Source organism: Salvia splendens, chromosome 9 (genome assembly GCF_004379255.2).
Source record: "Salvia splendens isolate huo1 chromosome 9, SspV2, whole genome shotgun sequence".
Lineage (NCBI taxonomy): Eukaryota > Viridiplantae > Streptophyta > Magnoliopsida > Lamiales > Lamiaceae > Salvia > Salvia splendens.
In genome coordinates this window covers 3,037,019-3,063,977 of record NC_056040.1, presented here as the reverse complement: position 1 = coordinate 3,063,977, position 26,959 = coordinate 3,037,019, and the positions used below count along the sequence as shown (strand labels likewise).

Here is a 26,959-nt window from a genome sequence, read left to right as displayed (position 1 = left end):
AACTGATACTCTTTCTTGGGTTTTGGGCTGATGGGCCGTCACTGCTATTGGGCTCGCAATTATTGTTTAGTTGTTTAGTTCGTATCCCATCATTATGCAATCCCAATAACACTAAATATTTTTTTATTTCTACTAGCGGTGCATATTATTTTCCAGTTTGAATATTATGTCGAATGCTACAAAATGTGTGAATGCCACATTTTGCTATTCACAGAGTAATGTGAAATTTGAATTTTTACTAAAAATAAAGTCCTCAAATTCAAACAAAAACAAATCCTAAACAACGATGACTCAACAAGCAAAAGAAAGACAATATAATAAGTATATTTCGAAAGATCAAGGACATTAATGAGAAGATAATATCAAAGAAATAAAAAGAGAACATGAACATATTCTTTATCGCCAATCCAGTCTCTAACAACACTCAAATCTTCTGCCGGTGAGGTATACTAAGAGTGGAAATCTAGGACACTAGCTTCTAATCCATAAGGGAAGGAATCTTTTCTCTCAGTGACGGATTAGTGACGGATTTGTAACCCGGTAATTAAAACCGTCAAATATTTGACGGAACCGTCCAAAATGGACCAAATGTGATCCGATTTCAAATGTGAGGGACCGAATAATTCAAAAGATAATGTTTTGGACCAAAATAAAAAAAACACAATATGTTAAGAACCATTTTGAGACTTTAGTCTAAATTTATCTTTAAATGTTAGTGCTGAAATGTCATAGAACTATAATGTGAACAGCAAAATGAGAACTTTTCATATTAATTAATAATAAAACAGTAGGACAATTTCTTACAAGTTAGAACATTCCAAACGAAGAATTCATATTCACATGGGGTTAGAACCCCAGAAATTTATACTTCCTTGCCGAGATGAAAGTTAAAGTTGCCTATTATCAAATGAACACTGACCATTTCAAAACTTTGGTGGCCAAACTTGTGAAAGAATTAAATGAATTTTTCGTATCACAAAATTCGCATTTACCCTATTTATGAGAAATGATGTTAGAAAAGATAACAATGGAATTAACCAAAATACGTACAAATAAAAGTAAAATAAAAATGGAGTCGTTTTCGCATTACATTATTATGAAAAGGAAAGATGATATTAGCAATTCACATCAAAAAAAGAAAAAGAAAAAGAAAATCCCCATTGATTAACAAATAAATACTCTGTATAAAATTATTTTTTTTAAAAAGCAATCAAAACGGCTGCAAATTCTTACTGAATCCATTTACATTGGCGAAAAGTCCTACTAAATCCTGTTTGTACGGCAAGTACGAGCGCCGCTTCTCGCCGCCGTGCACCGGCAGCGGCGGAAGCGGTGGCGCCGCCGCGGACTTAACCTTTCCACCGCCGCTCACCGGCGCCACTTTGCCTCTGTCTTCACTCTGTTTCTTACTCGAATTCAATACACTGAAATCATCCTTACTCCCCTCGCTCCGGCTCCGATTCAGCAAATCCTTCACCTTAAATTTCCATCTCTTCGAATTCGATCCCGTGGAGCTGCTCTTTTTGCACTGCGCCTCCGCCTCCGCCTTATTCGGCGGCCGCCACACGCAGTACGAGTCCGCCGGAACTCCGTCCAGCTCGTCCGCGTCCGACGACGAGCACGACGACGTCGTCGTCATCGTCATCGGCGTTTCTCTCTCCTCGTTAAACAGTTTCCGCAGCGGCAGCCGAATCGTCGGAACATTCTCGCCTAATTCCTTCCGATTTTCCCGCGGAAATTCGATACGGAACAAATCTCTGTTGAAAACAGGGTAGACCGGTCGAATCTGGCCGTTGTGGAAGATCTCGTCGGCGGAGATCGGAGAAGGCGGATCGGAATCTCTCGTCGTCACGAAAGCGAACTCGAATTCGTCGTCGTCGACGCGATTTTGATTTTCTCCTTCGGTTTCTACATAATCAGAATCTCCTTCCTCAACGCTATTCTTCACGAAATCGGAATTTGCAAACTCCTCAGATCGTCGATTTGCCGAGATATCCTCGAAGTAAAACTCGTCGTCGTAGATTTCCTGAGAGGCGAGCTCGTCGACGACGCGCGCGGCGATTTCGGCGAGTTTAGTGTTGGAATAGCTGTTGAAGCTGGGTGATGATTCCGCGAATTATTGATGATGATGAATGCTCGTAAAAATAAATTACGACACAGAGAATTTTACGTGGTTCGATTTACTGAGGTAAATCTACGTCCACGGGGAGAAATGGGGGCAGGTTTGTATTGCTTGATCTGCGAATTACAGCTTACAACACAGACTTGCTATATGATTATTTCTCTAGAGAGATTCTAACCTCTTCTATCAGATCTAAGTTCTATTTATATAATGAACTCAGATCATGGCTTGCATCACCACCCTAAGTCGTGGATGTCGTGTAGGTTATGGCCTAAGATCGTGGGTGAAGCGTAGGTCATGGCCTACGATCGTGGCCTGAACTGACATCACGTGGTAGTGGGTGTGTTGGACATCCTGTATGGGTCCACTAACTCCTTGTTCGGTCGAATACCGAGACCGAACTGCTTTGGTTGCCGATCTGAGAGTAGAGCTTGATGCCGACCTGAGAGCAGAGCTTGATTGGTTGGCTTTTACCGAGCTGTAGGCTGAGGCCGAACTCTTTGGTAATGCCGAACTCCTCCGAACTCTTTGGTAATGCCGAACTCATACTCCTCCTTGGGCTTTGGGCTGATGGGCCGTCACTGCTGTTGGGCTTGTTTAGTTCGTACCCCATCACTACCCCCCCCGAAAGACGAAGTGAATCACTTCGGCGAAGCGAGTCACTTCGGCATTCTGGATAAAGGTACGGGGGAGGCTGACGTCAGGGGACGTGCCTTGCATGTGACTGCATTAAATGCGACAGTAAAATCCGGCCGTTGAATCCTGAAAAGGTGGGATTCGAAACGGTGCGACGATTTTGAAATCTTCGCCGAATCTGATAAATATGCCCTTTCTTCCTCATTTGAACACCTTTGCTGTTGCGTCTTCTATACTCTCTCTTTCTCGAGAAATTTTCTTCCGCTTTCAAGAGCTTCTTCAGACTTTCTTCACTTTCAAAAAGTAAGAAAAATGTCTTCTTCTTCTTCTTCGGTGTCGGGTAGCGGTAGGAAGGGGTCTTCTAGCCGGAAAGAATCCGGGGAGAAGACCGTAGAGTATTTTCACAGTATCTTGAGTAAGGATACTGTGATATCCCTTCACGAGAAATATTTTTTACCTGGGGGGAAGGCGGTGGTTCCCGACGATGATCATAGGGCTAACGACCCGCCGGAGGGTTATGCCACCGTTTACGAAGCCTGCTTAGAATGCGGGCTTCGTTTTCCTCTTCCCCCACCTTTTGTAGAGCTTCTTGATTTTTTTCAACTCCCTTTAGGTCAGGTGACTCCGAACTCTTGGAGGCACTTATCGGCTTTTGCTGCCGAACTGCGTAGGCTAGATAAGGATCTGTCTCTGAGGGCAATCCTTAATTTTTTCCAGTTTAAAAGGAAGGGATCTTGGTTTTACTTGATCCCCTTACAGCCTTTTAGGGCCTTCTGCAAAACCAAGTGGCCGAAATGGCAAAACCGTTTCTTTTTTTATAATAGGACTTCGGCTCCGGGCTTTCCTTGGAGAAGGCCGAAGTCCGTGATTCCCCATCCTCGGTTAGAACCGTTGGCCGAGCTCGAGGGCGAGCTCAATAAGATTCCTATGATTAGGAAACAGTATTCGGAAACTGAGCTCGTCAAGGGCGACCTCGTGTTCAATATCTCGTCTTCGGACGAAGAGGCCGAGGGTGAGGATTTCTCTTTATCTTTATGCTCTACTGCTTTAACGAAGAAAACTAACCTTGTTTTCTTGCTTTTTGGCAGTGTTCATGCTGAATAAGGCTATCCGAAAGTCCTCCGAGCTTGAGGAGCCGGAGAAAGAGAAGGCTACCAGCTCGGCGCCTGATGCCGAGAAGAATCCGAAGAGGCAAAAGACCTCTTCGGGTCCAAAGAAGCCGGAGTCGACTTCGGCAAGTAGGAAGGGGAATACCCAGAAGCCCCCGAGAGCGCCAGAGAAAGACGTGGTCTTGGCGCCTCCTTCGGAGCATATCTGTGAGCCATTTTTATGGCCCACGGACTTCGCCGAGGTGAATTGTCTTCTTGATTCTTTGGCTTGGCTTCTGTCCTGTATTTTTGGTGCCCTCTGTTGACTTTTTTCCTTATCCATTTTCAGAGGAACGATATGCTCTCCAAGCTCGTCGCCGTCGAGCTCTCCAAAGCGTCCAACGACTATGCTGAGATGCAGAGGAAGTTGGCGGCTGCTTGTCACCGGGCCGAGCAGGCTGAGGCAAACTTTGAGAAAGCCAGAGCTGCTAGGATTTCGGCCCAGGATGAAGCTCAGTTTGCCAAAAACCAGCTCGTCATCCAGCGAGAGCAGACGAAACGGAGTGATGCTGCCGCCGTGGTTGCCCAAGGAGAGGGTCTCCGTGTTTACACGGAGAAACTCTTTTTGAGCAGCCAGTTCTCGGCCTTTGTCGGTAGTCTGGTAAGGCTAATTGCCGATAAGGGCGAGCAGGGGGCCGACGTCGTGCTGCCTCTGTACAGCCGAGAGATAGCAGCTCGGCTTCAGAATCTGCCGCTCCTTGAGGAGCTCGCTTCATCTTCGGTCCTGCTTTCTGCAGACCGAGTCCGGAGTTGTCGAGCTGATCGGGACGAGAACCTGGAGGCTATCTTTGCCTCCGTGGGACCCGTTTCACCCGCTTCGACTTACAACGGAGAGGGTGAGGCCGAGCCGCTGGAGCGGGAGGCCGAAGTCGATCAGGCCGGGCATCCGGAGAAGGAGGCCGATCAGGAGGCGGAGGCGAGGCCGGCAGGAGGCGAGGCCGAGGCTGAGGTAGCCCAGGAGAAGGAAGCTGTACCAGACCGAGGAGCCGGAGACGAAGCAGGCGGAGTATGATTTCGTCTCCCTTCTCTTAGTCTAGTTTCTTCCTTGTAAAATGGCCTTGAAGCCCTAGTGTAAAAAATTTTCCTTGTGAATGAAAAATTCTCTACATTTGTCTTCGTATAGCTTTTCGTACTCGCCTTTATTCCTGTTGTATTTTACTATCTGCTCGGTATAGCTGCCGAACTGATATAGCTGCTTTGTACCCAAGGAGATGGAGATACTTCACTGGAAACGGCTGTACTCTTCGGCTTTGGACGAAGCTGAGAGAAGAGCTATAGCCGATCAGACGAAGAATGACGAGCTTCTGGCTCGTTTAGTGAAGCTGGAGGCCGATATCAAGGACTTAGAGTCCGATAAGAAAGATCTGGAGGCCGAGCTGAATACGGCCATTGCTGAGAGGACTGCGTATGAGGATTACATCCGTGTGCGCGGGGGAATGACCATATCAGAGGTTCAGGAACGAGTTGACGAACTGTGGGAGGAGTATAATGTACTCCGGAGGAACAATGCGCTGGAGAGCTCGGCTTGCCAACAAGTCGTGAAATCATTGCGGCGCTGGGCTTCTCGGTATGACATTGTTCTTGCCCGGCGTCCCTCAATTGAGAGATTCCTCCGGCATATCGCGCCAACAGATGCTCGCACTCCAGATCAAACCTCTGGTTCCCTTGTTCAAAATCCTACTCCCAGCCAACAACGAACTCCGGAACAGCCGGAAACGTCAAGACGAGAACGGGCTCAGGAGCAACCGGAATCGTCAAGACGGGGACGGACTGAAATTCGCCGAGGAGTTGTGACTATGAGCGAGCAAGATCAGCAGATGCTTATTGCAGAGACTCTTCATCGCCGAGGTGTTAGGACTTCTCAGGCTCGGGGAAGAGGCGTTGGGTCGAGGATAGCATCTCGTCGACCTGCTTATTCTTCATCTGCTCGGAACAACCGAACTCGGCTTCCAGAGGATTTTGCAGATAGGTGGCTTAACTTCAGCAACCCTGGACAGTAGAATAGTCCTTTGTAATAGCGTAACGCCATTTTGTAGGGTAGCGGAGTTGTATGCCGAACAAGATTTGATAAATGAAATTTTGTTTTCGCTTCTAACACTGTATTTACAGCTTAGCGAAAAAATTTCATCGTACTTGTCCTCGGTCTTATGAAGTAAACTTCTTTGACCGGACTTGGTCCTTGGTCTGATGAAATAAACATCTTTGACCGGACTCGTCTTTGGTCTGATGAAATAAACATCTTTGACCGGACTCGTCTTTGGTCTGATGAAATAAACATCTTTGACCGGACTCGTCTTTGGTCTGATGAAATAAACATCTTTGACCGGACTTGTCTTTGGTCTGATGAAATAAACATCTTTGACCGGACTCGTCTATGGTCTGATGAAATAAACATCTTTGACCGGACTCGTCTTTGGTCTGATGAAATAAACATCTTTGACCGGACTCGTCTATGGTCTGATGAAATAAACATATTTGACCGGACTTGTCTTTGGTCTGATGAAATAAACATCTTTGACCGGACTCGTCTTTGGTCTGATGAAATAAACATCTTTGACCGGACTCGTCTTTGGTCTGATGAAATAAACATCTTTGACCGGACTCGTCTTTGTGTTCTAATTTGGCGATTTTCGTCGCCGGGATCGAACTTTCCCTTGTCCTAATTCGGCGAGTTTTATCGCGTGGATCGGACTTTCCCAGTTAACCGAAGTGGTCTTATGCAGTAAACCTCTTTGACTAGACATGGTCGTCCTCGGTCTTATGAGGTAAACTGCTTTGACCGAACTTGGTCGTCCTAATTCGGCGAGTTTTATCGCGTGGATTGGACTTTCCCTTGTCCTAATTCAGGCAAGTTTTATCGCGAGAATCGGACTTTTGTTGCAGTTCGTTTCAGACGAAGTGCTTGATTCTTAAGCAGAATTGTGGTCTTGTATCCTCTTTAGAAGCTTTGACACACAATCGTGGGCTTGTTGCAGCTCGTTTCAGACGAACTGCTTGTTTAAGCTGAATTGTGGTCTTGTATCCTCTTTAGAAGCTTTGACGCACAATCGTGGGCTTATATGTTCTAAAAAGGGGATCAGCCTTTGAAGAACGAGATACCTCAGTTATATTTGTAAGAGACGACACTCACATAGACAGACACAACGCACGGACAAAACGCACAGAAACACACAAAGACCAAGCAAACCAAAGAAAGCACATTGACCGGACTGTCTCTTACAAATGGAACTTTTTGAGGTTGGGAACGTACTATGTTCGGGGTACTTGTGCTCTTGACACGTGAGTCAATTTTTAAGACCCTTTGCCGAGGACTTCTGACACCCGATATGGACCTTCCTATGTGGGTTCGAGTTCGCCCAGCTTTTCTGCTCGGCTTACTTCGTTGTTTCTCAAGACGAGATCTCCCACTTGAAATTGCAGCTTCTTCACCCTTTGGTTGTAATACCGGGCTACTTGCTCCTTGTACTTGGCTGCTTTTAGGCAGGCCAATTCTCTTCTTTCTTCGGCAAGATCTAGTTCGGCTCTCAGTCCGTCACCATTCATTTCTGAGGAGAAATTGAGTTCGGGGACTGGATATGCCGATCTCAACCGAATCACGGCTTCAGTGCCGTACACCATCGAGTTCGGCTCCGGTGTGACTTTGGTCATTTCGCCGGCCTCTGATTCCGGCTGCTGTGATTGCTATGCTTGATGGTGCCGAACTGATTGCTCGGCACTTTTAAGCGCAATCTGCGAACACACTTGCTCTTTTTCGATCACCTCGGATGACCGCTATCTCTCCTTTAGTGGAGAAGGTGTTCGGCGAGGATGCCTCTGATCGCTATGACCGGGCTTCTTTTTGTCTTCTCTAGACAAGCTGTCTAAAGACCGTTTTCGACGGTCTGCCTCATCGGCACGAGAAAACTTGTCCGCAATGTCCCACATCTCTTGAGCTGTTTGCGGACCGCACTCCACGAGCTTTCTGTAGAGAGCTCCGGGCAGGATTCCATTTTGGAATGCCGAAATGACAAGTAGATCATTGAGATTATCTATTTGTAGGCATTCCTTGTGGAATCTCGTCATAAAATCGCTGATCTTTTCGTCGCGACCTTGACGTATAGAAAGCAGCTGAGCCGAAGTGATCCGGGCTTCCGCTTTCTGAAAGAACCTCCTGTGGAAAGCATCCATTAGATCTCGGTAGGATCTAATGCTGCCTTGGGGGAGGCTATCGAACCACCTTCTTGCGTTCCCGATAAGCAGCTCGGGAAACAGCTTGCACATGTGGACCTCGTTGAGACCCTGGTTCGCCATGTTATATTGATAGCGTCCCAAGAAATCATGAGGATCCACGAGTCCGTCATAGATTATCGACGGAGTTCGGTAGTTCTGTGGTAGGGAAGTTCGGGTAATATCGTCCGAGAACGGAGTCCTCAATGCTCCGTACATGGCGAACCCGACATCTCTTCGGTATGGAGGAGTTGGAGTTCTCCTGTGATTCCGGTACCGAGGATTCTCTCTCCTGGAAGACATGACACTACTGCGGTAGTGACTGTCTCGTATGGAGGGAGAGGGAGAATCCGCCGTTTTCGCCTCCGGCTGCTTTTGGCTTTTTTGCAGGAAGGTTAAGAATTCCTCCTGCTTTTCAGCCAAAAACAGCTTGACAGCCTCGTTCAAATCGGGCTGCTGGGAAGACTCGGTGTGACGGCTTTTGGAGCGGCTTGTTCCTCCGCCATGAGAACGGGTGGTAGATTTATCCCTAGGCCGTTTTCCAGACCTATGGGATGGATTGGCTTCCTCCTGGTTCTCCCGGGCAGGAATGCGGGTACTCTGCGATCTGGTATGCATTTTTTGGGTGGAAAAAATGGATCAAAAATTCGCTTTATCACAAATTTTGTTCTCTGTTTCCCACAGACGGCGCCAGTGATGATTCCGCGAATTATTGGTGATGATGAATGCTCGTAAAAATAAATTACGACACAGAGAATTTTACGTGGTTCGATTTACTGAGGTAAATCTACGTCCACGGGGAGAAATGGGGGCAGGTTTGTATTGCTTGATCTGCGAATTACAGCTTACAACACAGACTTGCTATATGATTATTTCTCTAGAGAGATTCTAACCTCTTCTATCAGATCTAAGTTCTATTTATATAATGAACTCAGATCATGGCTTGCATCACCACCCTAAGTCGTGGATGTCGTGTAGGTTATGGCCTAAGATCGTGGGTGAAGCGTAGGTCATGGCCTACGATCGTGGCCTGAACTGACATCACGTGGTAGTGGGTGTGTTGGACATCCTGTATGGGTCCACTAACTCCTTGTTCGGTCGAATACCGAGACCGAACTGCTTTGGTTGCCGATCTGAGAGTAGAGCTTGATGCCGACCTGAGAGCAGAGCTTGATTGGTTGGCTTTTACCGAGCTGTAGGCTGAGGCCGAACTCTTTGGTAATGCCGAACTCCTCCGAACTCTTTGGTAATGCCGAACTCATACTCCTCCTTGGGCTTTGGGCTGATGGGCCGTCACTGCTGTTGGGCTTGTTTAGTTCGTACCCCATCACTGGGGGAGAGCGATATTGCAGAGCTCGCCTGCATCTTCTCCGTTCAAATTCTCAGAAAAATTCACCTTCAATGAATGCTTAATTACGGAATAAACACTATCACATAAAATATCACTACGAAATGGCTGAAAATTTTGAAGTATGAGGGAGGAGATGGTTGGTTGAAATGGCGGAAAGTGTGGGGATTAGCAATTGTGGGAGTTTATATGGTTGAATGGCTGTGAATTCAATTAACAGAGAGAGAGATTTTTAAAACGTAAGTTAAGAGAGAGAAATTATATAGAGAGAGATATAAAAGGCTACGCGCCACGGGAAGGCTGTGATCGTCTGAGTGACGGTGTAGCAAGTGCATATTTGTGCCACGTGTTTATCTAAGGTTTTTTAAATATGAATATTTACAATATTAAATTTTAAGATTATTTTAATATGCTAACTAATTTTAAAGTGCCAATGTATATTGCATTTTTAGGTATACAATATTGCATTTTTCGTGCCACGTGGTAACACGTGATTGGATGTACGTTAGCACTCTAATTAAGTATGAGCCCTAAGAGCATCCACAACGGTGGTGGGAGTGAAGGCCGCCGTCCGTGCCAGCGGCGAGGACGAGGACCGCCGCCGCTGCGCTCGCGCCGTGCCAGCGAGCAGGCGACATGGCGGCTTATGATTGGCCAACGACATAGCGGCCTTTGAATTATTTTTTTTTAATTTTAAAAATCATTTTTAAATTATATAAAATGATTAAAAAAAATTTTCCTAATCCCAAAAATATGGCCGTTTTTCCCGTTTTTTCTGAATTTTTTTGATTTTTTTTATTTTTTCCCCCAAAATCATCTATAAATACACACATTCATCATCCATTTATCACATCAATTCATCCCCCATTCATCTCTCGTTCTTAATTTTCATACAAACTATCAACACTTTCATCCCTCATTCAAAACCTCAAATGGATTTCACCACCCATATTATGGCGGAAGCGGAACGCGAAGAACAAGAATACTACGAACAACATCGTGCCGCTTACGAAGCATATGTCGCGGCGAATACCCCCGCTCCTCCTCCTCAAAGAACCAGATAAAATCGGCGCTACATTCATCGTGACCGGGAGGGAGCCCACAAAAGGCTCGTTGCCGACTACATTGCCGACCAGCCGCGGTTTCCGGCAGATTACTTCAGGCGCCGTTTTCGCATGTCAAAGCGCTTGTTCATGCGAATTGTCAACACATTGTCCGCACGTGTTGAATTCTTCCAAACAGGTCCAGATGCAGCCGGCCGACAAAGTATCACGCCGTTGCAGAAGTGTACGTGTGCCATCAGACAACTTGCTACTGGGCAAACGACCGACATCTTCGACGAGTATTTGCATATCGGTGAGTCCACCGGAATCCTTTGTCTAAAGAATTTTTGCGAGGGCGTTCGTTCAGCTTTCGGGGATGAATTCCTTCGGGCACCCACCACCGATGATTGCCAACGGTTGCTTCGTCTTCACGAATCAGTCCATGGGTTTCCCGGAATGCTTGGCAGCATTGACTGCATGCATTGGAGGTGGAAGAATTGCCCGACTGCTTGGAGGGGGCAACACTTGAGCGGTCACAAAGGCGGCGGCCCAACGCTTATCCTTGAGGCGGTCGCCGACTACCGCCTATGGATTTGGCATGCATATTTCGGCGTTGTTGGATCCAACAATGAATTGAATGTACTATATTTTTCACCACTCTTCACTGATGTGATGAATGGTGTAGCACCGGCGATCGACTTCACCATCAACGGAAATAGCTACCACATGGGTTACTATCTCGCCGATGGTATCTACCCAAGGTGGTCGACTTTCGTGAAGACGTTCAACAACCCGCACGACCCGAGACGGGTTCTTTTTGCGCAGCGTCAAGAGTCCGCACGGAAAGATGTCGAAAGAGCTTTCGGGGGTCCTTCAAGCCCGATTCAACATTGTGAAGTCCCCGGCTCGGCTATGGTACGTGAATAATATCGCCGACATCATGTTTACGTGTATTATCTTACACAACATGATTATAGCCGACGAAGGGCCGAGGGCGGCTAGCTTCTACGACGAGGACGAAGCCGGAAGCTCAACAACTAGGTCTCCCCCACGCCGAGGCGAGCATACGACGGTCGGCCAAAGAATCGAGACAAGGCACACAATGCGCGATACCCGAATCCACAATCAACTACAAGAAGACCTAATCAAACACATGTGGGCGAAATTCGGCAACGCGTAGTGGTTTTTTTAATTTTTAGTATTTTAATTATGTAATTTTTAATTTTTTAGGATTTTAATTATGTCGTTTTTATTTTATTTGTCATTTGTAATATTATTTAGGTTTTTTTAATGAATTTTAGTATTATTGAAATGTTATTGTTTAATTGAATTTTAAATTAATTGTGCTCGTCCTTGCGGAAGAGCACAGCTGTGGGTGTTGTGCTCTTGCCAGAGAGTAGGCAGAAAAAGTAGGGCCGGGCCCACAACCGTGCCGCTGGCAAGAGCACGGTTGTGGATGCTCTAATGCTCCCGTATTACTATATTATCATCTAAAATAATGTTGTGAAATTTAATCACACAAACCAAATATAATATCTCCATAATAGTAGAGCCAATTTTTTCATTTTGGGTTATTCTATAATAATTGAGTCATTTTATTAGTATAATGTAACATATTTTCTCACTCTTACTTTATTTTCTAGTAGTATATTTTTTTCCACTCTTCCACTTTGTTATATTTTTATTTAAATATTATACACCCTTTTCTTAATCTCTATTCGGAAAGAAATGTCTCCACTAGTATGAAATGGAGGAGTAGTACTTTTCATTCGTCCCATCGCATGTGATTGTTTTCTTTCGGATATGAAATTTAAGAAAATGATAGTACTAGTATTTATTAAAGTAGGAGGAGAGAGCAAAGTATGAGATATAATAAAGTAAAAGAAACTAGATATTTTATTTTTAGCTAAAAATGTAAATCAATCACTTGTAATTTAACAACTAAGAGAGAAATATCAATCACTTGCGGTGAACCGGATGGAGTACATATTTAATCATAAGAAATAATATTTCAAATCTTCAAATACTCCATGTAACCCATTAGAGCATCCACAACCGTGCTCTTGCCAGCGGCACGGTTGTGGGCCCGGGCGGTACTATTCATGCCTGCTCTTTGGCAAGAGCACAACACCCACAACTGTGCTCTTCCGCAAGGACGAGCACAATTAATATAAAATTCAATTACACAAAAACATTTCCATAATATTAAAATTCATTTAAAACCCACAATAAATATTACAAATGACAAATAAAATTAAACATTGCATAATTAAAATCCTAAAAATTAAAAATTACATAATTAAAATCCTAAAAATTAAAAATTACATAATTAAAATCCTAAAAATTAAAAATGACACTACTCGTTGCCGAATTTCGCCCACATGTGGTTGATTAGGTCTTCTTGTAGTTGATTGTGGATTCGAGTATCGCGCATTGTGTGTCTTGTCTCGATCCTCTGGCCAACCGTCGTATGCTCGCCTCGGCGTAGGGGAGACCTCGCTGTTGAGCTTCCGGTAGATACCATCTTGGGTAGATACCATCGGCGAGATACCATCGTCTTCACGAACGTTGTGGAGCGTCTTCACGAACGTCTTCACAATGAGAGATGAATGAGAGATGATTTGATGTGATAAATGGATGATGAATGTGTGTATTTATAGATGATTTTGGGGAAAAAAAAAATAAAAAAAAATCAAAAAAATTCAGAAAAAACGGGAAAAAAACGGTCATATTTTTGGGATTTGGAAAATATTTTTTTTTATTTTTTAGCATTATTTATAATTAAATACCGATTTTTAAAAAAAAAATAAAAAAAGTTTAAACACAACGGCTATGCCGTTGACGAATGGGAGCGTGCCACGTGTGCGTTCGCTGGCACGGACGTGCTCGATACATCGAGCAGCGCCATGCCAGCGGCGCGGCTGCAGCGGCGGCGGTCCTGCGCCTTGCCAACGGCGCGGACGGCGGTGGCGTCTTTCGCCACCGCTGCGGATGCTTTTAGTCCCATTATAAGTAGAGCATTAATAAATTTGCACGATATTTTATGCAATTTTGTTTTGTGAATTAAGTGAAGATAGAATAAAGTATAGAGATAATAATATTTAGTAAACATTTTAGCAATTAGATTGGGACATCCAAAAATGAAAAATATGTCACTTAGAGTGAAACGGAATGAGCATTTATTAATTTATTCTAAATTATTTTTGACACGAAAAATTCGATATGAACATGCACGAAATTAATGTGTTTGGATTAAATTTTATTGTATTATTGTCCTTCTCCGATAAATTCATTAAAAATTCGATAATTTTGGATTAGACTTATTAGTATTATTCTTTAAATTCGAATAATCAGATTTATGTCTTGTAAATAGGTTTAATAGTGTAATATATGTCGGAGTTTCAATTGTGTAAATTTGGTTTTTATCGAGGACTGTCTTTTAAGAAATCTAAAATCGTCTGTTTTTTTTTAAAAAAAATTGTCAGAAATCATCTTTAGGAGTACTAAGCAAATACTACAATGGAAGGTGGCAAAACAAATTGATTTGAGAAAGAGAGAACAAAATGTTAAAACAACAAATAGATGTAAAATAAAAGGGTCAAGAAGTATGTAACATTATTATTAATTTAAGCTCGGTAAATGTACATGTATGTATTGGGAGTAATATTTTTAAAATATATTATTGGTATATCTTTTGTAGATTGATTGTGTAAATACTGTCGTAATAACTTGTGAAAGGATAGTGTGAAGAAAAAGAAGAGAAAAAATTTAATATTTTTATAAAATGCACGAAAATGGAAATAACCCATGATTTGTATAGCTTGTATTATTATGCTTAGCAGATAAGTCTTCTAAATAGATACAAAAAAAGTTAATTGCAAAAGCCTTTTAACGAATATTTGTTAGAAATAATGGGATAAAATTCTCAAGCCGTGTACAGGCGGTACTCTAATTGTTACAATCGAAAGAAGATAACAACAAAAGTGGAATGAAAATTACAATGGAAATAATAAAACAAACCAACAATAAGTCAAGTCGAGGGAAGCCCTCTTCCACAAGACAAATTACTCATCGGCTAGTGCTCACGGAATGACATATTGCCCCCAAAGATAAAAACGACTTTCTCCTAGCGTGTAGAAGCACCTCAAACCTGCTAGGCACAAGCGAATTTGGTGGAGTTCCGAGAATCGAGCTATGTAATGCTCATATATGCACACTATGATGTAGAGAGCTAGAGAGAAGAGAGAATGGTTTTTGTTGGTATGTTTCTCATCTCTCAAACCCACCTATTTATAGGATAGGAGAGACCACTTCAAAAGTTTTTGCATTAAGGGACACCATAAACCAAATGGAGGTTACATTACATGAAAGGCCAAAGGACTTGAATGTGAAAAGCTTGAAGCCTTTCATATTTCACACGTTTTCAATAATCTCCCACATTGGTTAGAGCACTGCGAGCTCAAACCAACACAAGACATGTATGCATGCATGCAGACTTTTTGCTCAATTCTCGAGAAACAATATTGCATTTGGAATAGTAGTTTGGGGCTTTGAACTTTCCATAGTCAACACTATCGGGCATACCGGCGGCCTGGTGGACGTGATGCCTTGAACCATTCCTCCTTGGTGTATACCGAGACAATAATATTGACACAATATTATTTACAACTAGATTCATATAGCTTCGTTTTCCCATTGAACCAAGCCCATGGGATCTCCAATCGTATGGTTGGGTTACCACTATAATCATCTTGTAAGATGTGGTTTTCAGTCTAATTCCTTTTAGCAATTTATGCATTTGATCACTGTTTAAACCTTTCGTTAACGGATCCGCTAAGTTATCCATTGACCTTACATAGTCCACTGCAATAACACAACTTGTGATCAATTGTCTTACGGTATTATGTCGTCGGCGAATATGTCGAGACTTACCATTGTATAAGCCACTATGTGCTCTCCATATAGCCGCTTGGCTATCACAGTGTATCACTACTGTCGACACCAGCTTCTTCCAACATGAAATATCTTCTAGAAAGTTTCTAAGCCACTCGGTTTCTTCCCCTGCTTTGTCTAAAGCGATAAACTCGGATTCCATGGTGGATCGAGCTATACACGTCAGTTTCGTTGACTTCCAAGAAACAGCTCCGCCCCTCACAGCGAACACATACCCACTCGTCAAAAACGAGTCTTTTGAATCAGAGATCCAATTTGCATCACAATACCCTTCAAGTACTTGGGGATAGTTTGTGTACTGCAGCTCAAGTTAAGAGTATACTTCAAGTATCTCAAAACCCTACGCAGAGCTTTCCAATGTTCTTTGCTTGGGTTGCTCGTAAATCGGCTCAGCTTATTCACCATACACGCAAGATCTGGTCCGGTGCAGTTTGTGATAAACATCAAACTCCCTATGATTCTTGCATATTCTTCTTGAGCTACAGGCTCACCTGTGTGCTTACTCAAATGCACGTTGAGTTCCAATGAAGTCTTAGCTGGCTCACAATCAAACGAGTGAAACTTCTTAAGCACTTTCTCAATGTAATGAGATTGTGTCAAAGCAATTCCCTCATGATTCCTTTTAATCTTGATTCCGAGAATCACATCAGCTAAACCCATATCTTTCATATCAAAATTTCTTTGCAACATGGTTTTTGTCTCGTTAATAAAGGCACTATTGCTGTCAATTATCAGCATATCATCAACATAAAGACACACAATAACAAAACCATTATATGTGTTCTTAATGTAAACACACTTATCACACTCATTGATAGTGAATCCATTGGACAACATCACATTGTCAAACTCCAAGTGTCATTGCAAAGACGCTTGTTTTAATCCATATAGGGACCTTACTAGCTTGCATACATTCCTTTCTTGGCCAGGTACTACAAACCCTTCAGGTTGCTCCATATAAATTTCTTCCTCCAATTCACCATTCAAAAAGGCATTTTTCACATCCATTTGGTGAATCTCAAGATTGTGCAAAGCAGCAATTGCAAGAAGCACCCGGATAGAAGTGATTCGTAACGGGTGAATATGTGTCGAAGAAGTCATATCCTTCTTGCTGCTTAAAGCCTTTCACAGCTAGACGAGCTTTATACTTTTCAATAGTACCATCAGTTTTATATTTTCTTCTCAGGATCCCACTTGCACCCTAAGGTCTTATAGTCTTCTAACAAGTCAACTAACACTCATGTGTTATTTCTCATAATTGATTCAATTTCACTATTGATCGCTTCTAGCCAGAATGGCGCATCAGGGCCAGACAACGCTTCCTCCACTGACTTTGGTTCGTCATCTAACATAAAAGTTATGAAATCGGGACCAAATTTCTTGGCAACTTTAACTCTATTACCATGTCTTGGTTCTACATCCTCAGGACTTGACCTCGTCCTTTTTCGAGGATTAAAACTAGTAGATTCATCCATCATTCTTTCACTAGAACAATCCTCCTGCCTCTTGCAAGGGTAAACATTCTCAAAGAATATAATATTTCTTGACTCAATTGTTGTTCTTTCTGTCACGCCAGGCACAACTGACATATGGACTAGGAAACGATAGGCACTACTATTAAGTGCATGACCCATAAAGATACAATCGATTGTTTTAGGGCCTATTGCAACTCATTTCGGAGGTGGCACTTCTACCTTCGCTAAGCACCCTCACATTTTGAGGTATGAATTTTAAGGTTTCTTGCCTTTCCACAACTCATAGGGAGTCACATTCCTATTTTTAGTGGAATCTTGTTCAAGATATAATTCATCGTTAACACAGCCCCCTCCCACATGTTCTGGGATAAACCTGAATTAATCAACAAAGCATTCATCATCTCTTTAAGTGTTCGATTTTTACGTTCAGCACCACCATTCGATTGGGGAGAATATGGAGCTGTGGTTTGGTGAATTATACCACTTGCATGGCATAATTTTGCAAACAGCGCTACATACTCACCACCTCTATCACTTCTAACACACTTAATTCGACAATTAAGTTGATTTTCGACTTCATTTTTGAAGTCTTTAAACGCTTCAATTGCCTCATCTTTACTTCTTAATAAGTAAAGGTAACAATACCTTGTGCAATCATCTATAAACGTGATGAAATACTTTTTCCCACCTCTTGTTTGCATAAACTTCAAATCACATACGTCTGTAGGGACCAACTCAAGAGGTTTTATGCTTCGCTCTACCGAATGGAATGACAGCTTAGCCATTTTAGCTTCAACACACACCTCACATCTTTCTTGTGAGTTAAACTTATCTACTTTTAGTAAATTAAGATTTACTAATCTTTTTATAGTATCTAGATTTACATTTCCCAATCTTTTATGCCATAAATCAGAGCACTCAAGCAAATAAGAGGATGTGTCATCTTCCTTATTGCTTATTCCGTTTCCACGGTGAATGACCGTAACATTCAGCTCAAAAAGCCCATTCACTGGGTGACCTTCACCTATGAATTTTCCATTCTTGGTCAATATAACCTTTTCGAACTCAAATTCTAGTGAAAATCCATGATTTACTAGAAGTGAGCCTGACACCAAATTATTTCGGATGTCTGGGACATGCAGCACATCCTTGAGGGTAAGAACCTTTCCAGATCCTAATTTTATGAACACATTACCCACACCAACCACCTCAGAAGAGGCTAGGTTTCCCATGCGTACTTTTCTACCTCCAACAGATTTGTAAGTAGAAAAAACGCTTCTCTCCGAGCACACATGACACGTGTCACCCGTATCAACAAACCATTCGTTTGGATTGTTACCATGGTTCACGTTGGAGACCATTGCGACCACCTCGTGATTTTTGTTGTTTATAACAACACGTTCAAATAATTTGCACAATATTGTCTCCATCAATAAGTAGACAATTATATTAAACTATAAGTGCATTGATATATTCAACAACTCATGCATCTCAATTACTTCTACCAAGTCTAAATTGGTTTTGCTTGTCAAATGACAAACGATAAACACCATTCTCAAGAGAATAGATCTCAAGGAATTAACCACTCCATAGCGTATCGACATTGCGACCGTTTGTTGCTTTATTCCAGCTTTGAATTTCATGTTTCCTCCAACTTCGATTCATATAATCCTGTCTTAGAAGAGTACACTAATTTGTCTTGCGATTGTTAGAAATAATGAGATAAAATTCTCAAGCCGTGTACAAGCGGTACTCTAACTATTACAATCGAAAGAAGATAACAACAAAAGTGGAATGGAAATTACAACGGAAATAATAAAACAAACCAACAATAAGTCGAGTCGAGGGAAGCCCTCTTTTCGCAAGACAAATTACGCCCCGGCTAGTGCTCACGGAATGACGTACTGCCCCCAAAGATAAAACGACTCCCTCCTAGCATTTAGAAGCACCTCAAACCCCCCGCTAGGCACCGGCGAACTTGATGGAGTTTCGAGAATCGAGCTATGCAATGCTCCTATATGCACACTATGATGTATAGAGCTAGAGAGAAGAGAGAAGAGAGAAGAGAGAAGAGAGAAGAGAGGAGAGAGGAGAGAGAATGATTTTTGTTGGTATGTTTCTCATCTCTCAAACCCACCTATTTATAGGATATGAGAGACCACTTCAAAAGTCTTGGCATTAAGGGACACCATAAACCCAATGGAGGTTACATTACATGAAAGGCCAAAGGACTTGAATGTGAAAAGCTTGAAGCCTTTCATATTTCACACGTTTTCAACAACTATCAAAAATATACACGACATTGTGTTATGTGTATTTCCTCATACTGCATTTTCTCAACCAAAGTAAAAAATAATCCATCTGTTCCACAATAAGAGTCATATTTCACTTTTACCACAAATGGTAAGTAGGCCCAACATCCCACCAACTTATTTCACTCACATTTTATTTTAAAATTAATATATATAAGTACAATTCATATTTCGCTAACTTACTCAACCCCTTTTCTTTACATTTCTTAAAACTCGTGCTCAAATCAAATAGGACTCATATGACGAGAGAGAGTGAGTAATTATTATTTTACCCGATAACTAAAGAGTGCTTATAATGCCTCCATAATACTAGGATGTACTATAAAATTAAAGGCAAATTTCCTTCTTACTTTCTCAAATGGCTTTGATACTTGAATGGAGTAGTATAATGGGTTTTTTTTTTCGAAAAATAAGATTTCAGTTGACTTAGAGCTAGAGTTGAATCTGTAATTCAGTATAGTAATTAATAATTTTAAAATTATAGTATTATGTACTATTAATATTGAATCGGTAATTTAGTAATAATAATTTAATATTATGCATTAAATGTATAGTTGGTTGATAAAACATGACATCAAATATATACAAGTTGTCGTTGATTTTTTAGATTCCAAAGTACATTAAATAAATCGAATTTAATAAATTGTGATACTAATATAAAGAATGCGCATTCTTAATTTATTAAATTAAGAATGAGTAAAAAATTAATGAATTGAATATTACATAATTGATTATTCACTTTGGATGTACTCAGTCTGGTCTACTGTTTGTTTAATAGGCTCCATTCTTGCATAAAGTGGATCAAAATGAAAAATGAATAAGGATTGTTTGTTAATCACTACAAAAGAACTTATCTAGACATGAAAATTGAGACACAATCACTTACGTTTGAAATTTTTTTTAAAATAGTAATAATTTAGGATGCAAAAGAAAGCGTCTCTAAATTAAAGATAAATTAACTTAATCTTTTATTTTTTTAGGATGATTCTATTTGCGTTATCTAATTTTAGTTGCGACACCAACAATAAGACATTTTTTGAAGCATTCTTAGTATAGTAATTGTATTAAAAGATCTTCTTAACAATTTTTTTTTGTAGTGAATTAGTACTATATGAAAAACTAGTGCAAAAGTTCTTTATTTATATAGGTGTATATGTTTTTCATCCAACGCAAAATTCGTCTCAACCAACATGTGAGTATGTGACAAAAAAAAATATGGATTAAAAATATATTTGGTCATGTATAGAAAGGTCGCAAATTATAGTATAAAGTAATACTAGAAAATATCATCAACTATAATAGCTTCGACATTTTCTTTATTATTATATTCAAGTTTTATGGATAACTTAATGATAAAAATTTGGATAGGAGTAAATAAAATGTTATAATATGCGATAAAGATAACATCCTTTTATGTATTAACGTTTAACATTTTTATAGTACTGTATTTGTTTTTTTAATCTATTTGGTGACATGACTTTATATCGCTAATATGCGTGTTTTATTTTCGTCAAAATCTACTTAATTTTATACTATATCACTTGAAACAAAATAATATTACTACTCTACAATCGTAGACAAAAAAATATCAGATCAACTAATTGGGTCAATTTACAATAATTGATTGTACGTAGATAGTAATAATTTGTGCTACGAATAATGGAAAGAAATAGAAAAGAAAAAAATTAATATTTTTATGAGATGGAAGAAAATGGAAATCATCCATGCATGAGAGTATAATATTACTACTACGTTTATAGCTTTATTACGCTTTGCAGAGAAGTCATATTTAGTTGAAAAACCTTTTAATGAATAATTATTGAAAATGTACACGTCCACAATGTATATTTTCTCATCTCTCCCAAAGTAAAAAAAGATAGTACTAATTATTTTCTCCAATAATTAAAGATCGCTTAATTATAATGCCTCTATAATATGAAATACAAGATCATTAGAGCCTTAAAGGCAATTTGCCTTCTGACTCTCTCAATTGTGGTGTTTGATATACTTTGATAGTTTTATAATGTTTTTTTGTTCAAAAAAATAAGATTTCACTTGATTTAGAGTTAGAGTTGAATCTGTAATTTAAGAGTAACAAATTTGGAATTGTTTTTAGAAAATATTAAAATATTGTGTTTTACTAGCAAACTAGAGTTAAACTCATCATCCAATTACAATGTAATTTTATATTAATACACATTTTTTAAGGAAATACTACAAGATACTTTTTAAAATAAATGTATATCAATATACATATTTTAATATACTTACCTTTTCCATTAAATTCAAAAATCATGGATGCTTTTTCATATAAAATGAATTGTATAAATATTTACAACCATTACTAAAAAATTTCCAACATATAAATCCCCTTCCAACTGATCACCTGAATAAAATTCAATTTTGAAATCTGTCAAATTCGACAAAACTTAAATCTTTTTCTTAATTATGAAGTTCCTTCAAATTGATGAATGATTGTAAATAGGATATATTAATTAATTGAAACATAAATTTGTTTATGTTTTTTTAAATTCCCATAGACTTCTGATTTCTTCAACAGTTATATAGTTTTGTTATGCATTTTATTCTGCAAACTTTTCAATTATATTCAGTCATTCTCGATTCCATAAAATCAATGATATTAATATAATCTCTATATATTACTACTAAGCCCAATATGCAAGCCCACTAAATAATTACCAATATTAAGCCCACTAAAATCAGTGTTTGCCTTCATTCCAATTTCAAAATTAGAAATACTGTGGTCTCTCCTGATTTGTACCGCCGTCAGCTTTCCGGCATTGCCGCCACTGTCTCCTTCCTTCTTCGCCGCCGAAATATTTGGTAAAAGTCTTCGATTCTTTCAGTAGACATTGTGCCGCCTCTTGCACATATTTTGTAGTACTAGTATATTGGTATTTATCGAAGATTGTGTATTAAAGCTGAATCTAGGGTTTTATGTCATTGACAATTGAATTCATAATGGTTTCTGCAAAATTAATTCATGATTTATGAAAAAATTGATTCAGGTTTCTGGTTTGTGTTGCAGAAAAATGGATTTCATGGCAGAATGGAAATCCATGTGGCCTATAGCCTCCACCTTCGCCGCGCCATTACTCCTCCCAAATAATGATCCCTCAGCACCATTTGGTCCACTTACGTTTACCCCAAGCCCTACCTTCTCAACCACTATCCTTCAATCTCCCTCCCTCTCACCATGCCTTCCCCCACAATATCCACAATTCAGCCTTCACAGGTTCCTCCAACATCATTGTGGTATTCCTACCTCCGACAATTCTGCTCCCTTTTTTTTTGGATCACAGGAGGCCGATTCCTTTTTAGAGTATCATGCCTCCAACTCTCTTCAATTGCTTCAGATTCCTCACAAAAACCTAGTTATTGCATTTTTCCCTGCGGGGGAGAATTTTGACCGTGTGGGCTTCTCTTTGCTTTCCTTGAAAGGCGGTATTTTGGAGGTTCAGTCGCAAAGGGGTGGTCATTCCTTCCATCTAGTTGAACAAGGTAATGTTAATCGTCAGCGAATCACATGCTTGTTGGTGAACCCAGTTGATGATTGCAATGATGAAGTCTCTGTAGTTGGGCATTTGATGCTTTGTACAAAGTATTCTGTTTGTTGGTATAGGGTCAGAATCACCAATAAGGATAAACACAATGAAAATTATGTTGTTGATTATCTGGGTCCTGCCAATGCCAAGATGTTAATGGGAAAGTCGGTTGAATGTGCTTGTTGGAGTCCACATATGAGTGAAGAGTGCTTAGTTTTGTTGGAGAGTGGTGATTTATTACTGTTTGATGTTAATCACTCTTCCGCAAGAAAGACCAATTCAATGTCTTCTGTTAATAAAAAGGTGCAAGTTTCGTTGAGTGGTAAGTTGGGATTGAAGGAGGAAAGTCTACCTGGGGGTCAGCAATGGTTTGGATGTAAATTTAGTTGGCATCCAAGAATCTTCATTGTTTGTCATCGAAATGAGATACTCTTGGTTGATGTAAGGTCTTCTGTTGAATGCCATGTCTCTTGTTTACTGAAGCTTCAAATGTTGAAGATGAGCATAAATGATGGATTTTTCTCACTCTCAAGGGCAGGGTCTGATAGTTTCTTCTACATTGTGGCAACTGAATCCATGCTTCTCCTTTGTGATGTGCGGAAACCATTAATACCAGTCTTGAGGTGGACGCATACTATAAAAAATCCGCGATATATTACTGTCTTTAGATTGTCAGAGTTGAGAGCAAATGCACAAGATGCAAAGTACAAGTTGGCTTCTGAATCAGGCTATTGTGTTATTTTGGGATCGTTTTGGGACAATGATTTCAGTCTTTTTTGTTATGGCCCTGATGTTAATGGAAATGGATCTGTCGATTCTGCAATCTCTAAATTTTGCAACCTACATTATTCATGGGGATTCCCCTCCGAGCTTTTGATGTCCAGGTCCGATTGTGCATGTGGTAGTTGTTTTGTAAGAGAGGAGTCGTGGAAATCCTCCCTCCCAGTTTGGATTGACTGGAGGGATAAGAAGGGGTTGATTTTGGGATTTGGCGTTCTCAAACCACAGCTTTCTGTACAGCCTTCTTCCTTTGGCAGTTTTGGTGGGTTTACACTGATTAGGCTGACCTCATCAGGGAAGCTAGAAGCACAGAACTACCTCTCAGCATGGAGATCCGATAAGGTTTTGGAAGCAGGTCACAAAAGGAAGAGGATTCAGTTGGAGGATATTCAATTATATGATCACAGCTATGCAGAATGTGAGGGGGTTAGGGTTTATCACCTAAAACTGGATTTCCTTGATGCATATCTGGAGGATAAACTAGCAAATTTCATTTCGGCAAGAAGAGAGAAGATGAAAGAGAGTGATAGAACTGCCCAGAAAGATTATATCGGTAATAAGATTGTTTTCCATCAAGAAAAATGTCATAGGCTGAATGACTTTGGACTTGCAAGAATAAAATCCTCTCTTACGACTTCTGCTGTGTTGAACGCTATCACATGGCCGATTAGCATACATGAGGTTGCTTCAGGGAGCACATATGGAGCTTTGCCCTCAAACTTATTGCAATTGGCTTTCACCACCTACTCAGATTTTGGTAAGTATTTAATGAGCCAATATGTGCCTCTGGAGTTCCTGGAAATTCCTGACCAGCCCAAAGCCCCGCCGTTTACTTTTAGAAATCCATCACGCCGCGGCAATCTTTGGTCTACCAAAGTCAAGCCATCTGATTCCCTTGTAGGTCCAGTTGTTCCTGCTTATTTTCTAAAAGCTCTTAATGACCTTTGTGAGGATGACCTTAAAGAGGAAAGCCAGTTGTACGGGGAAGAGCCAGAAGCTTTTTCATCTCATTCTCAATTCAAAAATTTATGTGATAAGGTTATGGAGGTTGCTCAGGAATACATTTTAAGCTCAGATGTCAGACCTCAGTATGATTCTGTTTCTCTTGCAGATGATACTGAAGATATGAGCAATCATATCAAGAAATTAAAATTATCTTGTCATAATCCATCTTCGTTCGTGCAAAGTCCGTCAAGAATGGATATTTTAAAACCTGGATGTGAGAATAACATATTTTCAACTCATTTCTTTAGAAGAAGCCAAGACCTTACTTGTGATCTTAGTAAGGAGATGGTAGGGAAAGAAATATTTGATGTAGGTTGCCCAATAGAATTGGATTTCGATGATTACACTGATGTTTTTGGGCCAACGGAATTGGAAATGTTTCGAACTTTAAAGAAACAAGACTTAGACTTTCAAAGAAGTTTTAAGCCGTATCAAGATTATATCGTTGGACGGGATGAGCTGAAATGAGGATAATATGATGTGAAGTATGTCAATACATGTCCATTGATGCCAGCAGGAAAATACACAATGAACTTGCTGCCTTTGAAATGAATTTGCTGGATTAGTAACTTTGGCTGAGAAAATTCCTAACGGGACCATGTTGAAACAAGTAAAGTAGCTTCATTCCACACCAGTTGAGTTGATTTTACTTTCTTCCGGAATCATTCGTCAGTTCTTCTATTAACTTTACTACTTCCTTTGATAGTTGTTGATTTGCCAGAGGGTTAAGAATTTTTTTTTTCAGATTTTCAAGATGGGGGAGAAGGCAGAAGCTCTTGATGCTGTGCTGAAGGAAACTTTTGATTTGGTAATGGATCTGATAACTGAAATTCAAGTTTTTTTGTGATTGTGTGGTGTGGTGTGCCAGCTTAGTTTGTTTCAAGCTGTGGCTGATGATTTGTGTGTGTGTGTGTTTTGCAGGAAAACATACCCATTGAGGAAGTGTTTGAGAATCTAAGATGCACCAAAGCAGGACTCACAACCAAGGTGGCTGAGGAAAGATTGGACATTTTTGGACACAACAGGCTTGAGGAGAAAAAGGTTTTCGAATGTAACAGCAACTTTTCTTCTTTGGTTCCTTCTTTACAGTTCTGATTTTGTTAAAAGATTTTTTTTCCGTTTTGTACTTTTTATCTGCTATGAGTAATTCTTGTGAAGTAATGTGGTTCACGAGCTCTTCTGGTTTTAATTAAGCTTCTTTGCCTCCATTTTTCAGCCCGTCAAAGTTTGATATGCTTCAGCTCTAGATGAGATAGTGTTCGATGCTAAAAGTTTAAATCTTGACTGCTGGTGCTTCTCTCTCTTCATTCAAATCAATGTTTTGTTTTTGTTTGTGTCATTATCTAACTTTCATATTGTCCCAGGAAAGCAATTCCTCAAGGTTTTGGGGTTATGGAAGCTGCTACTATCATGGCCATTGCTCTTGCAAATGGAGAGGTTCGGACCCAATTCTACCTAGTTTGTTTCTTCCTTTTCTTGTTTTGGGGAGAAATATTGATTCTGTGTAATTTTGGTAGAGGGCTGGCAGGACTTTGTGGGTATCATCGCTTTGCTTGTGATAAACTCAATAATCAGTTATGTCGAGGAGATAGATCCCTAGAGGCCCAATCAGCTGAAGAGAAGGTGTAACAAACACACTTGCCAGAATTGTTTTGAACAAGGACATAACAAAAAGCCGTGTAAAAATCCCAAAGCTTCAAAACCAAACAATACCAAGGTTAGTGAATTAATTGATTCTTACACATCTTTCCATTCAAGTATTAATTCTATTTTTTGCATATTGTTGTAGAGAAAATGAGGACGGCCCTTCAAAGACAAGGAGCATGGATCTACTTCAAATGCTATATCAAATGTCTCACAAATGATTGGCGTGCCATCTGACACAAGAAAGTGTAGCACCTATTTTTTTGTGTAGTATTTTGGAACTCATGGTGTGTGTAGCACCTGTTTTTGTGTAGCATTTTGGAACTCATGGTCTACTTCTGTGAAGTTTGAGAGAACAATGTGACTCAGTTCTATAAATTGTGGGATAAACCAGAATTTATCCAAAACTTGTGATTTAAATGCTTATTTTACCTACACGAAATTAATAAGTTTGGATTAAGTTTTGTTGGTTTTGAATTCTTATCAAATTGACTCATTAGAAATTCAATCATTTCGGAATGGACTGGGATTTAGTTGGCATAAATATGGATAGCACATTAATATAATTATTATTTTTATTTTTATAGAAAAGTTATACTCCACTTTAGTAAATCATTATTTTCTAGGATTAAATAACCCGATTTATATCTTGTAAATTAGGTTTATTCACGTAATATCGGCTTTATGGATGGGAAAAATATTATTTTCATTTATAGAAAAA

At 40.2% G+C, this 26,959-nt stretch overlaps 2 protein-coding genes across 5 annotated transcripts; one reads left to right on the top strand and one right to left on the bottom strand.

The window, feature by feature from the left end:
• Positions 1 to 1,059: 1,059 nt before the first annotated feature.
• On the bottom strand, positions 1,060 to 2,116 carry LOC121748106 (the record flags this gene model as incomplete). The annotated part of the gene is made up of 1 exon (XM_042142322.1): positions 1,060 to 2,116. A coding segment is annotated over one exon (906 nt), but the record flags the coding sequence as incomplete, so codon positions are not given.
• Positions 2,117 to 21,957: 19,841 nt separating this feature from the next.
• On the top strand, positions 21,958 to 26,664 carry LOC121748386. 4 transcript variants are annotated; one of them, XM_042142705.1, is made up of 8 exons: positions 21,958 to 22,087; positions 22,293 to 25,204; positions 25,340 to 25,402; positions 25,516 to 25,635; positions 25,811 to 25,884; positions 25,959 to 26,031; positions 26,112 to 26,311; positions 26,384 to 26,664. In XM_042142705.1, the coding sequence occupies exon 2, from the start codon at positions 22,297 to 22,299 to the stop codon at positions 25,060 to 25,062; it is 2,766 nt and encodes a 921-aa protein (XP_041998639.1). In that variant the 5' UTR covers positions 21,958 to 22,087; positions 22,293 to 22,296; the 3' UTR covers positions 25,063 to 25,204; positions 25,340 to 25,402; positions 25,516 to 25,635; positions 25,811 to 25,884; positions 25,959 to 26,031; positions 26,112 to 26,311; positions 26,384 to 26,664. The 4 variants fall into 4 exon arrangements, with proteins under 4 accessions (XP_041998639.1, XP_041998640.1, XP_041998637.1 ...); XM_042142706.1 differs by having other exon boundaries at positions 25,325 to 25,402; XM_042142703.1 differs by having other exon boundaries at positions 22,293 to 25,228.
• Positions 26,665 to 26,959: the final 295 nt, after the last annotated feature.